Source organism: Pectinophora gossypiella, chromosome 16 (genome assembly GCF_024362695.1).
Source record: "Pectinophora gossypiella chromosome 16, ilPecGoss1.1, whole genome shotgun sequence".
Classification (NCBI taxonomy): Eukaryota; Metazoa; Arthropoda; class Insecta; order Lepidoptera; family Gelechiidae; genus Pectinophora; species Pectinophora gossypiella.
In genome coordinates this window covers 959,379-972,614 of record NC_065419.1, presented here as the reverse complement: position 1 = coordinate 972,614, position 13,236 = coordinate 959,379, and the positions used below count along the sequence as shown (strand labels likewise).

General features: G+C 38.2%; 1 protein-coding gene across 6 annotated transcripts in view; it reads right to left on the bottom strand.

Moving 5' to 3' along the window:
• The window catches only part of LOC126373977 (SET domain-containing protein SmydA-8-like), an 81,365-nt gene that overhangs the window by 757 nt on the left and 67,372 nt on the right, over positions 1-13,236 (bottom strand). For 4 of the 6 annotated variants that reach the window (XM_050020398.1, XM_050020395.1, XM_050020397.1 and 1 more), the window contains exons 3-11: positions 7,214-7,368; positions 6,442-6,579; positions 5,683-5,844; positions 4,871-5,060; positions 4,100-4,300; positions 2,810-3,042; positions 1,932-2,073; positions 1,248-1,365; positions 232-335 (exon numbers count right to left, since the gene is read on the bottom strand). In XM_050020398.1, coding sequence (XP_049876355.1) covers positions 232-335; positions 1,248-1,365; positions 1,932-2,073; positions 2,810-3,042; positions 4,100-4,300; positions 4,871-5,060; positions 5,683-5,844; positions 6,442-6,579; positions 7,214-7,368 — 1,443 coding nt within the window. Of the gene's footprint in view, positions 1-231; positions 336-1,247; positions 1,366-1,931; positions 2,074-2,809; positions 3,043-4,099; positions 4,301-4,870; positions 5,061-5,682; positions 5,845-6,441; positions 6,580-7,213; positions 7,369-7,488; positions 7,525-8,782; positions 8,935-13,236 lie in introns of those variants that run through there. The other 2 variants (XM_050020400.1, XM_050020399.1) reach the window with 2 other exon arrangements.

Here is a 13,236-nt window from a genome sequence, read left to right as displayed (position 1 = left end):
CTTATTTTGATTAAGTACATGAATAGTGCAGACGTGAAAAGTATTTATTTTAATGTTTCATGCAGTAAGACGTTCTTTTTTACATTATATTGTAAATTTTACTAAAATAGCATTTGTCACGGGTATCCTACTTATGGTTTCAAGTTTTCTTATGATATTTACGGCTTTACTCCGCTACTTTTAACTTATTTGAGGGTTTGATTAAGATTTTATTACCATAAAATGACCTACCTCTTTGAGCCGACTTCTCAAGTTCTCCTTGGAGATGGCTTTCTTCTCAAAGTCTCTGGTGGTGAGTATCATCAGTGGAGCGTGCAATTCGTACAGAGTCACTCCTGTTGACAATTTAAATATTATTATTATCATCATCATTTTCTATAATAATGATAATAAGGGATCATTAATTTACCACTAGTTAGAACAGCCTCCATGGTCTAGTGGTTAGAGCGTTAGGCTCACGATCTGGAGGTCCGGGTTCGATTCCCGATGGGTACATTGTCGAAATCACTTTGTGAGACTGTCCTTTGTTTGGTAAGGACTTTTCAGGCTTGAATCACCTGATTGTCCGAAAAAGTAAGATGATTCCGTGCTTCGGAGGGCACGTTAAGCCGTCGGTCCCGGCTATTAGCCGTAAAAACACCTTCACCAACCCGCAGTGGAGCAGCGTGGTGGAGTATGCTCCATACCCCCTCCGGTTGATTGAGGGGAGGCCTGTGCCCAGCAGTGGGACGTATATAGGCAGTTTATGTTATGTAATTTACCACTAGTATCGTCTCACGGTAAATAATTTCCTTTTTCTTTCAATCATCTTTTGTTTTGCTGGACAAAAATGTCCCCTATTATTTTCAACCACAAAATTATCAGCAATATGATTCTACTCGTATTTACCAGAAATATTCAACTCAAGTATCTCTATTTTCTCTAAGACCTCTAATCTACTCATCACTATATGGCTTTCAATCAGATTTTGCTTATTTAATATCATATAACCTATTTCTTTTTTAAAAAAAATACGTTCCGCTAGTTGTTTTCCGTGTTGTAAATCCGACAGAAGGATTGTGTCCTTTCTAACATGATGGACAATTGTTATGGGCGATATGCTGACCCTTTGCCATCTTAAGGTTCATCATATCCATCGTAGGACTTCGTATCAACAGTGGTTTCAAATTGTCTTTGATTACAAATGTGGTGGTATAAGTATTATGTATGTGTGTGTATTTCTTTCTATGACCTTTCCGTTTTCTTACCTCGTAGCCTGGAGTACCCGGGCTCGATGACATCGAACACCTTCATCAGGTCTCTGCAGATGTCTATCTTCCTGTGCAGCTCCGACTCGGGCATCTCATGTATCATGTAGTTCTCCACCTGGGGTAAGTAAATTAAATCTTTATATATCATCTATCATAGAAGGGAGCTAAAAGAGAGATACAAGAAAACACCAAGAAGAGCTTATATGGAACAGATTAAAGGGAAGGTGAACGTCGTGTCTTATAAGGAAGTGAAAGAATTGGCCTTTCATAGAAAAGAATGGAGAACGCTACACCGACAAGAGCATGGCCGATTAAATTGATGATGATGATAATGATGATATAATCTATACAATAAAATACACAATATTTTATTAAACAAAACCATTATACAAGTAACACAAAATTCAACAAATTTGATAGTAGAGAAAGCGGTTTCACACCACTTTAGGTCTGCTTCTTCCATCGCGTGGGTTGTGAGGATTACCAACTTCAAAACCTGATGTTAGAGTTAACCATTCATCCCTCCAACCTTCAAAATCTCCAAACTTTTGGGTAACAGGACATTGCCAACTATAATATAAATATAGATTTGTAGGGACTGGAGTCTAAACTAGGATTCCTGGAGGAAGCTAGTCTACTCCACCATCATCAATAATGTAAGTATAATAAATGTGTGTGTACCTTGCCGTAGAGTTGACTGAGCGAGTGCTTGGCAGACAGACAGAGGTAGTGGCTGGAGTGGAGGACGTTCCGATATTTATGGAGAAAGTTTTCGAAACCTTCGACATCACTGGCATCCACTGCGTCGAATTCATCTGTTAGTCTGCGACAATGAGAAATTCATTTTAAAATGTTGCCTACGTATGAAAAAATCATGTCAAATGTGATAAAATTGTCAGATGGCTCTACGCTTATCAGATTGCTACAGGATGAAGTCCTCCAATAAGTGTAAATGACTAATTCACTTTCATTGTATTAATCTGTTGTAGTACCTATAACTTTTCAAAAGCATGCAAGCTTTTTTTTTGTTAAAGGGTCTTGTAATCAATTCATTTATGTCTAATCGTCCTTTCAGAAGACGAGTAGTTTACCTCTTACTGCTGCTATATCCCCTTTGGGGATAAGTGATGCTGTTATGGTATTCGTCTAATTAAGTGACTAGCATTGTTCAAAATCTCTTTAGCATAAAAACCGTCCTACTTTTGAAATTGAGCAACAGGTGAGCATGGTATGGGCTTGTAATGAGCAGGAATGAAAGGCATATACCGAGTAAAGTTATGATTATGAATGTATGATTAAAATCTACAATAAGTCAAGTCAAAAATATATATATGAATGTGGATGAATACAGAGGTAAAGGACGACCCAATAAAGTGCGGTTGGATTGTGCAAAGAAGGATATGTGTGTGAAAGTTGTGAGTAGATGGCGACTGACAGAAATGAATGGAAGAGAAATACATGTTGTGCCAGCCACACCTAGAGTGGGATAAGAGCAGGAGGATGATGATTAAAAGCGCCCCATTAGGTTCAAACTTATCACTAAGCAATCTATCACGTACCTCTTCAGCAACATTTGTACGGCCACAGGTGGCATGGTATAACCACATCCATTATCGATGCAGTTCCAAGACGCGTTTTGGTCTAGGGGCGCTGCTGGTAACACCCTGCCACCACACTTAGGACAACAGAAGGCACTGGCGTAGGTTCCCAGTTCCGTAGGGTCTGAACACCGCTTGCAGCAACAGTCGAAGAACTTGCTCAGTTTGATGTGCTGCCGTCGCCGTAAGGTGCCCTGAAAAGAAAGTCAACAGCTACGTGTAAATTGGATAGTTCATAATCATCCTTAACACTTTAGCTAACGGCCTCAGTGGTCCAGTGGTTGAGTGCTGGACTCACGATCCGGAGGTCCTGGGTTCGAATCGAAGGGGACATATCACAAAATCACTTTGTGATCCCTAGTTTGGTCAGGACATTACAGGCTGATCACCTGATTGTCCGAAAGTAAGACGATCCGTGCTTACTAATGTGTGTACGTAGTGGTTACATGAGTCATGTCAGGGACCTTTGGAGGCTCAATAGTTACCCTGACACCAGGGTTGATGAGGTTGGTAATCCACCTCACAACCCACACGATAGAAGAACACTTTGCTACTAGACCCTTCGAGACTTCGAGGCGCGCGCTACGCACACGCGGAGCTATCGCGAAAGCTGTACCAACGAATGTGCTACCAACATGCAAACTGAGTCTTGCTGTCCACACAAATGTGCGCACCGGTAACGCGTAGTGCGTTCATACAATGCATCGACGGACCGGCCGACGCGCCACGCCGATCCTAACAATCTCGATACAGTAAGTACCGCGCGGCCGTCTCGCTTAGGGGTGTTGACACTGCACTTACCTAACTCCGTTCCCGTTTATTGAAATTGTATACTTAATATATATAATTTCTACATATTATATACCTACCTTTCAACAGTTTTTTTCAGTATCCTGTCTTCTTCCATATTATCTCTCAATTTTATATACAAGTCACATAAAATATGTTGTATTGCTTTACTTCACTGATTGTCTGTCTGAGTGGTAACGTCTTATATGACTTGGTTCGTTGATGTTATGTATTACACCATTATCATGAAGCTATTTACACTTCTGGGAGGCATGCCATAAAATATATTTTATCTACAGATTTTATCTACGTTGAAAAGTTTGTTGCCTAATTATAACAAAAAATCGACATTGACTTGTCACCTCAGCTGTCAAAAAACCATTGTTTCAATATAATACGTGTTCATACTACCCATAACTGTTTATCGGCAAGTGGTGTCAACGGTCATTAAATTTGTCTCACCTGAAGCGTATACGCATAGCAGAGCGAGATCAGATCCCCAGCCTTATGTGCAACGGAAGCTCTGATGACGAGCGGTCTACCAGGAACCTTTTCAGCGTCCGTGTGAGTAGTAGAGGGGGTGCAATCGTGCGCCAGCAGGTACGCACGGTCGTACAGAGCGCGCGCGTTTGCGCCGCTGCCGCCCACTTCGAATGCGTTTACCTGGAATATAGCAAAAACGAAACAAAATCAAAAATCGTTGATCTTTAACAAGCTGCTACACGCGACTTCTCTCTCTTTCATCGCCTGAGTTGAATTTCCAATAACCCCTTTTTTAGATTGCTTAGGGAAAACAACTAAAAAGGATCAGTGGGATGAAGATGTTCCAACATTGAATCAATTCTTCACACATATTGACATTTGCGCATATAAAAATAAGTCGGCAATGCTAACAAATGTCAAATAGCAATATTGTTTTTTTTGTGTAGTCTTTTTAAGCTCGTTGTATTGAGATTTGTATAGACATTAGGTTAGTTAATCACACTCGTAATATCTAGCGGATAGCCCAGAGCACAATGGACACACGATACAGAGATAAGGACAAAAGATAGAGAAAGACACAACAGGCTGCCTTATTCGTCATGCAACTTCAAATTTCTAATACAGCATTGATGTTAAGGGAGTAGTGTGGGTAAACATAAAATGAATCGTATCCTCTCAGGCTATTGAATTAAGACCTGTGGGCTTGTGGTGTAGGTAACACTATATAATATATAATATTATATTATTTACCTCCAAGATCCCGCAGACGGTATGCACCTCGTCAGGGTCATATTCCAACCCCCACTTCTTCAGTCGTTGTACGACATGCTTCTCGTTGTTGGGGTAGATGTCCCCTCTCTGCCGCCGCATCTCGTTGTGAGCCTCCATCGCCCACACCTTCGCCCACTTCATTGGGTCCGCTTTCTTTAGTAAGAGACATCTGAAATTCGATAAGGCATGTATTTTAATGGAAATCTTTTTTAATTTCGTATAAGGCGAATTCACGGGTGCGAATTTGGGATCCTGAATATGATTTGTTTTTCGAATTCATGTTTGCGTTATCAATAGTTGATATAACGTGCATAACATTAAATGTTTTTAAAGGCATCACATAAGTGCGCTTACAGACCAGGGACGGTGGACTCTACGACGTCGACACCATCGTCATTCGTCTGTAAGAGCCCTTACCTGTGTTAAAGCAGGTACTATGATGGTTGTAGCACAAAAAGCATCTTTAAACATTAATAATAATAAATATTAATAATAAAAAATGTATTCATCATCTTCTACAAAACTGTGTAGTCTACAATTATATAAGTTTTTTGAGCGTTATTAACAAGGTTTTTCCTACCTCCTAAACTAGGTCAACCTGTATTTTAGGAGAAAAAAACATTCTTCGTTAACAGTCTTACGTCCGGTACACAGAAGTCAATTTGAAAAGAAAAAGCATTCAGATTGGTAAATTCTTTCACCGCCTTAATTGCGAACTATTAGATCTCTCTTTCAGATCCTTTGATGAAACATTACTTATAATAGTGCGTAATTGACATTGAAATAGTTACCTTAAGGGCATAAGAGCTTGGTAGGAATCTTTTAAGTCATCCATCTTGGGGTAGTCCGGGGGAATGCCTTTCAAAGTGTCGCACTCGTACGTCGAGTGTCCCGTGTACTTGCCTCTGCCTGGACACGAGCTGCTGCACATCGGCCATTTGCAGCCTTGGCATCTGAAAAAGACGTAAAACCGAATGTCCTTTTTAAATCTATATCTATCTTTTATCCTCATTGTTTAACTATTGTGTCTGGGAATCTCAACCGCAGGAGGTTAAGGTTGTTATAATCGATTTTTCAAGTCGATAAAGGTGCAAAAAAATACATTTTGTCTATTTTGAAATGGTAGATGAAACTTGACAAAAATAATATGATTACTCAGTAGGAAACATTGTACAAATTTTAACCTGTTCAGTAGTGTACTCCTCCACCAACCCGCATTGGAGCCCCTCAATCAACCGGAGGGGAGGCCTGTGCCCAGCAGTGGGACATATATAGGCTGTTTATGTTGTTTGAATTTTTTGATGATGTACTGCTGAAAGCTTGTAATCCTAAACTTTTTTGTAGAGATACCGGGCACGAGCTTTAATGATCCACAAGCCCACAGCTTGTCATTCCATTAGGTCATTTTCTGTATGGTTTTACGTCTAATATTAGGAACATGAGAAAAACAATGCTCCTTTTACTACTAAGGAACGAACACGATGTATTTTTTATGAGAGACATCTTTATCAGAAAGGATTCGTTATTTGGGAGTTAAAACAAATCCTTACTTAACGAAGTTGGTTTCGTCTAACTCTCTGTAGCAACCCAGGCAGATGAGAGCACAGCCACTGCAGGGCCCCACAGCCAGTGCTGGTTCCTCTATGATGACTTCACCAGGGCGGATGTCGCGGGTTGCCACCAGATATCTGGAAACCCATATACATAATACATTATATCTTATAACTGATGAGAAATAGGTAAAGCGGTATTGAATGAGTAGAAACTAGACGATGACGCAAAAGTAGACTAGTACTTCTAAGAAGCAGTTAAACTAGACCATTTAATCCTCTGATTCTTAGAATAGATAAAAATGAAAGTGACTCATACTGAATGAAAAGTTATGATAAAATACATATAATGGGCACTAAGTATGTAGAAGCATCGGTAGAAAAATTTCGCTATCCAACTCAGTAGCATCATAAATCATAATTTTCTCAAATATATATTCGGCTAAGCTGGATCGAATTAACTTGTCAGGATCACGTCCGCCTACTGGCGATTTAAATGTTGTCCAGTTTAGTCGCTCCAGTCAATAAATTTCCTCAGCGCCAGTTTTTACGCTTGAACTAATGAACGACAAAGAGATGGTAATAAAATTTACAGCGTGTCAGAAGAAATGTGCTGGCGTTGAGTCAAAGTGATTAATAAGTGAAGCGATGGTGGAAAGATGTTTATGGCTGATTAAATATGAAGCAGATGTAGCAGTTAGGACGATAGCTTCCTAAAGCAATGATTCAATTCAACTGCAATACATAAACTTATGAGAGTGATTTTAGGTACCTGCCCATCACATCGGAGTGTTTGACTTCGTAACAAAGCTTTTCCGGCGATATCTGCTCCTGCGCATCTCCCTGCTCCCCCTCAGCATCAGACTGCACGTCATCGATGACATTCTCCTTGTTCCGACCTCCATCTCCTCTCCCCCTCTTCTTTTGCTGAACAAAAATAAACACTGCAGTAACTGCTTCATAAACTCAAAAGTTATGTTTCCGTTACTTTCAACTGGCGAGGACATTTCGCACATCTAAGAATTCCACAATTTTATTATATCTTACACAGAATATACGGCGAAACATCCGCCGAGTGCACCGGGAAATAAATAGTCTCGAGACAGTCGAGAGACGTCTTTTTATGAATGGGGAGAAACGCGACTTCGGATTCAGTGGAATATGTACACTGGATGACGTATGGGGATTGTGAATGAGAGTTCCGAGCTGGTAGGCGGTGTCTAGGTGTATTTCTGTTCACCACTTGACTGGCCGTGCCAATGGCTGAATGTAAAAATCAGTTTCATAACCCTGCCAATGATAGTATACGACCGTGAAATTGAATAGGTTAAGGTTGGCACTCTTGAATTTTTTGATGATGTTCATCGTGTTAATTTTTGTAGTTTTGATTCCTTCAATTGAGTACCTGAAACTATTAAGGCTTCATAGTTTGTTTAGGAATAAGACCTTTGTTATAAGGGCACAATAATAAATCTTAAATAAAAATCTAAAGACCACTCGTCAGTAACAACCTTACATAAACCCGGAACACTCAGAGAATTAACACTTGAACAAAATGTTCCTAATGTACAGTTAAGTACTTGTTTATCCTCATAAATCAAATTCGAGGTTGAATGTTCTCAAATGAATAAACCATGGGAGAGAATGAGCTAATTTTAAATATTTTTGGTGGCATTCCAGATAGCTTTGAAGGTCTGGGAACAAACGATACTTTTGTATGTCGCATTATCCCAGGATATAAAAGTCAATTATAAACTTTACGAATTATAAAGATGTTATGTTAATATAAACATGTTATGTTAGCCAAGTTAAATGATGGCGTTTTTAGATTAACTTATTGATGTTTGACCTCGATGGTCGGAGCTGCGATATGCTGAGGGTCTACAAAATTTACATTGAAAAGAGCAGTATTGTAATTTGACATTTGCGCATACTTTAAGTAAAAGTAAATGCGCAATGTCAAGTAATAATCAATTGCTTCAATGACGTTTTTTAGATCTGCATCTGATTGGTTACTTATCACAATGGAATCAGATTTAAGTACTTAATAATAAACACAAAAACTGGATATACCTACCATTCGAAGTAATTCTAATACAATCCTACTTATTTCAGTAGATGCTGAACAAGTGATTTTAGATATATCTCCTGGAGACCACTAGCATTTTCCTTGTTTATATCTGCAGCTTTCATCAGCGTTGTTTTCATCTAACTAAATGGAACACGAGATTCCACCTTGTGAACGACATTATTATTTGTCCACGTCAAATCCGTCTTAATATTATGTGGATTCTTGGCGGATTCCGTTTTCCTTTATTATAATTAGAATTTGGATTGTTACCATGTTACATTCCTGCGGTCACGGAAACACGGAAATCGTTTAATTCGTCCAGTTCGTGCTTGGAGTTCGTGTCTATTCTTATGTCATTTTGTTGAAAATCTTCTATAAGTAGACTTCTTGTGTTTTCCTGGACATATACATATTATTTCAAGTTAAATAAGTATACGAACATAACAGGTAACATTACAATTCCTACTGATTCTTTGGTCGGCGTTAATAAAATTAATCTTCAATGTTACTTTACCAGTCTGATATGACACCCCTTCTATGATCTGGGTTTAGTATGTACCTACTATTATTATATTTTTTTCCTATCTAGTTCAAACAGCTATGGTAATCCAGGTCAGATTTACATTTATGTGAATTGTGGCGAGGTTTATTAATAAATATAGAAATATGATGTCGTATGCAACATTTTCGACCGTTTTTATGAAATATCGGTTAGGCGTCGAATTCCGAGGTTCAGAGCTCAAGCCAGGATTTGAACCCGAATTAAAATATCAATTAATCCTTGTATGAAACAGCATCTGTAAATAAAAAAAGCCCTTTAAATTCTCAGATGTTTTCATTCAAACGTATTTGCCAGCGATTTGTCAACGTCCAGCTCGCTTTCTCTGAAGAATTAGTTTAATAAACTCCTTGGCACCAGCGTCCCGTCTTGTCTGATACAATCAGCATTAGCTGTAGAACATGGTTCGCCATACATACTCATGGATGGGCGACCATGAAGAACAGTATATCCGTCGTTCCAAGCATAGAACACAAAAGGTAGAGATGTTCTGTATTGTTTCATGTCTAGGGCAAACTTAGAAAATCTTTTGTTCTATCTATTTACTTCATTGATTGATAAATTGATTGATTGATGATTATGGCTTCTACAGACATCATAGTGATACCATGTATATGTACCACGTTCGTTTAATTCCTTTTACTAACGCTTGCTCACTCTCACTTTGAGGTCGCAGGTTCGAACCCAGCATAGACATCATCATAAATGACTATCACGGGGTCAGCGGTGAAGGAAAACATCGTGCGTGACGAAAGCCACATTCCCGAGAAATGCATTTTCGGAGGTGACCTAACCTGTATTGGGCTGGATTTCCCTTCCAGAGAGAGAGAGAGAGAGAGAGAGATAGAGAGAGGTTGGAAGGTTAGACAGGCAGTTGTTTCTGTAAAAAACCGGACTTGTCAAATCTTCAGGTTAGGTAGGACCCTGTGAAAAACGGGATAACGCTAGGGAGATGATGATGGTCTTACTTATTGTGGCGTTCACTACTTGGCCGGACAAAGGCGGAGCGCCGAGCGTTGTAATGCGATAGATTTATAAGTGTAGCTATCCCTTACGCAAGATCTTCGTCGATTTTATTTGTTTGTATAAAGCAAGCAATATACATATATCGTGAATACGAAATGCGCTTTTGCGTTGAATTTATATCGCACTAACCTAATTAAAAAGAAAGTTACGAGTGTATCCTAAAGCTCGGGTATAAAGAACGTCTTTCTTTGAACCTTGTAAAAAAAATTGAGCGATTACTTTAGCAAACGTTCTAGTTTCGACACGTTTATGGAGAGTTAAATCGATAGTAAGATATTACGTGATAAAGTATTTAATTTATATTCAAGCATATCTAAGTATAACAATGATGTTATTTTTGAGTCATTTTATTTTGTGTTCGCTTATTTCTAAGCTGGAAAAGAAGGCCTGTCTCTTGGCTTTTTCTTGGCTTTCTTGCCTTTAGGTTGCCTTTCTGGGTGGCCTTTTTTCTTTTACCATGCTGCCTAGTCAGTACGCTTTCCTTGGTTCGTTTGTTCGATAAGTAATGTCTTCAGTAACATATTTTTCTATTTTCAAAACCGATGAACAGGATTGATTTGAATTTAGAACTTTATACTTTTTTGTTTTGATTCCCGCGTAACGAAAACAGCAATAAAGTTCTACGTATGTTCTGAATTCAAATTCTGATACACGACAAATCTAATAATTGATGAACATGGAAATACGCATTTGTTTATTCGTTAGCGATAAGGCTGCTATTTGCCATGTACCTAGTTAAGAGTCTTTTTGTTATTATTTATTTTTATTTTGTTGCAATAAAGTATATTTGTATTGAATTGTTTTGTTTTTTGAAATGTAAAATAAAATCACTTAATAATGTTTCTCATTTATTGATAATTATGGATTTATGTGGCTGCATGCAAGTTGTCTTTTGCCTTTTGTATTTCCGTTCACCCCGTGATAAAGATTAGGCATATCTGTAAGTATTGAAAAATATTTACAGACACATACAAAATCTCACAACTCCCAATTGGGGTAGTCAAAGGTACATCCATCGCAAGATGAACTAAGTACCCACACTTCACTGAATTTTTCTGTGTGAGCCTTATCATCGTTTATGTAATGTTCGATCCAATCGAAATATTTACTTACTCCGAAAAATGGCCAGGATTTTTTAGCTACTGGACTAGATCTAGAGCTCAAAATACCAGAGTACCTAATAGTCCAAAGCAAAATGACAAAGAGAATAGCTCTTAACAGATTAGTCGACACATGTCAGTCATCGCGAGCGCCGGTGACGACAGTTTGCCAACGAAGCCCTGCATCTATTTGCACGGGCTCCGCAGAATAGAATAGAAATAATAGAAATTGTTTCTTATAAAAGGACGGCACACACAGATACAAGAAAAAAACATCGCTTAAATTTTCACAAAACAATTACAAGAAAGCAAAATGTGTTCCGCTGACACCTATTTATGTATCACGCTTATGTATTCCTACCAGGGTTGACAGACAAGTCTTAACATAACAAATGAATACTAATAATAATAATAACGTTTATTGCATCAATTCAGGTTAGGTACATTGCAGATTACAGTGCATAAAAATAGTATCACCAAATTCTACTTTTTCAAGCATATACAATGAAAGAACGGACGGTACAAGTTACATTACGTACTCGTACGTACGTACGTTACGTGTCGTATTACTTTATTTGCACTCAAAAGAAAACCAAGAATACAAAGGAAAAGAGAAATAGGAAGAGTACAATAGGCCTTCGGAAGGCACGTTAAGCCGTTTGTCCCGGTTACTTACTGATGCAAGTTAGTAGTCGTTACATGAGCCATGTCAGAGGCCTTTGGCGGCTCAATCGTAACCCTGACACCAGGGTTGATCCACCTTACAACACACGATTCTTCTAAGAATAGGCGGAGTTATTGTTAGGTAGCAATCTCTTCCAGACAACCATTGAGTATAAGAGAAGTCTACTAATGAATATAATTTAAAAAAAAAATCATTCCGTGGTTCGGAGGGCACGTTAAGCAGTCGGTCTCGGCTACTCTTTCCTTTAGTAGCTATGTACACTCCGATCATTCCGTCAGGAATTAAATGGTGGAAGGTGAGTTGTGTCTATCTGTCTATCTTATCAGTAACTTGGGTGACCAAGTTACTACCAAGTTACATAAATGTGGGATTTTGGGTTTGCTCAATTAAACAGTCAAGTACGGTTCAAACACTTATTTTTATTTTTAACCTCCGCGTAATTACACCACCATCGTTTTCGTCCGCCATCCGCTCTCTCCCTCTCCCTCCTTCTATCACTCTCACTCATTCACACTCCTTCACTCAATCTATCATTTCTCTATGCATCCCTTCTATACTCTATACCTTCTGTACTACTCATGTTACTCGTCTACTTCTCACACAATCATCTCAACTCACCTGTCACTCACTCAGCCACACGCCCACACTCGGCTGTCCTGACATAAAGCTTGCCCTCAAGCTTTACAAATGGCTCTACACCAAAACATCAATGACTCTATTACAATGACTCTATTACAATGACTCTACTACATTGACTCTATGACAATGACTCTATGACAATGACTCTATTACATAAACAAAACATTCTCGTATAACAACTCATTCATACACTATCACACCTCCTAAAATTCTCGTTACAATTATAAATCTTAAAAAAAATACAAAAACTCTATAGGCAAGTCAATAGGTATTAAACACTGTTACACAATACTAAGTCTTATCCACCCTAGATATTCTCAAAATATTTTAATGCAAAAAAGTTACATTCCACACTAAAACTCGTCTAAGAAACAAGACATACCTACTACAACTTATGTTTAAACTGAAACACCTTTAAATATATTTTTTATAAAAGAACATCTAAAACAAAACTATTTCCTTCAATTTTATTTAAACAATACAGCTTGTGTACTTCGACAACAATCTAAACACCTAAATATCAAACAAAACTAGATAAAGTTCTCATATGTTGTAATAACAAACTAACTATAAAATTCAGTACAAGTAAGTCTTATCAGGGAAACTGTAAACACAATAAATGAATTTCTTAACCAACAGTCTTAATTATTTCAATAAACAGTCTTAATATTCATTATCTTACTTATGACATGTAAAAATTTACACCCTAACTTTT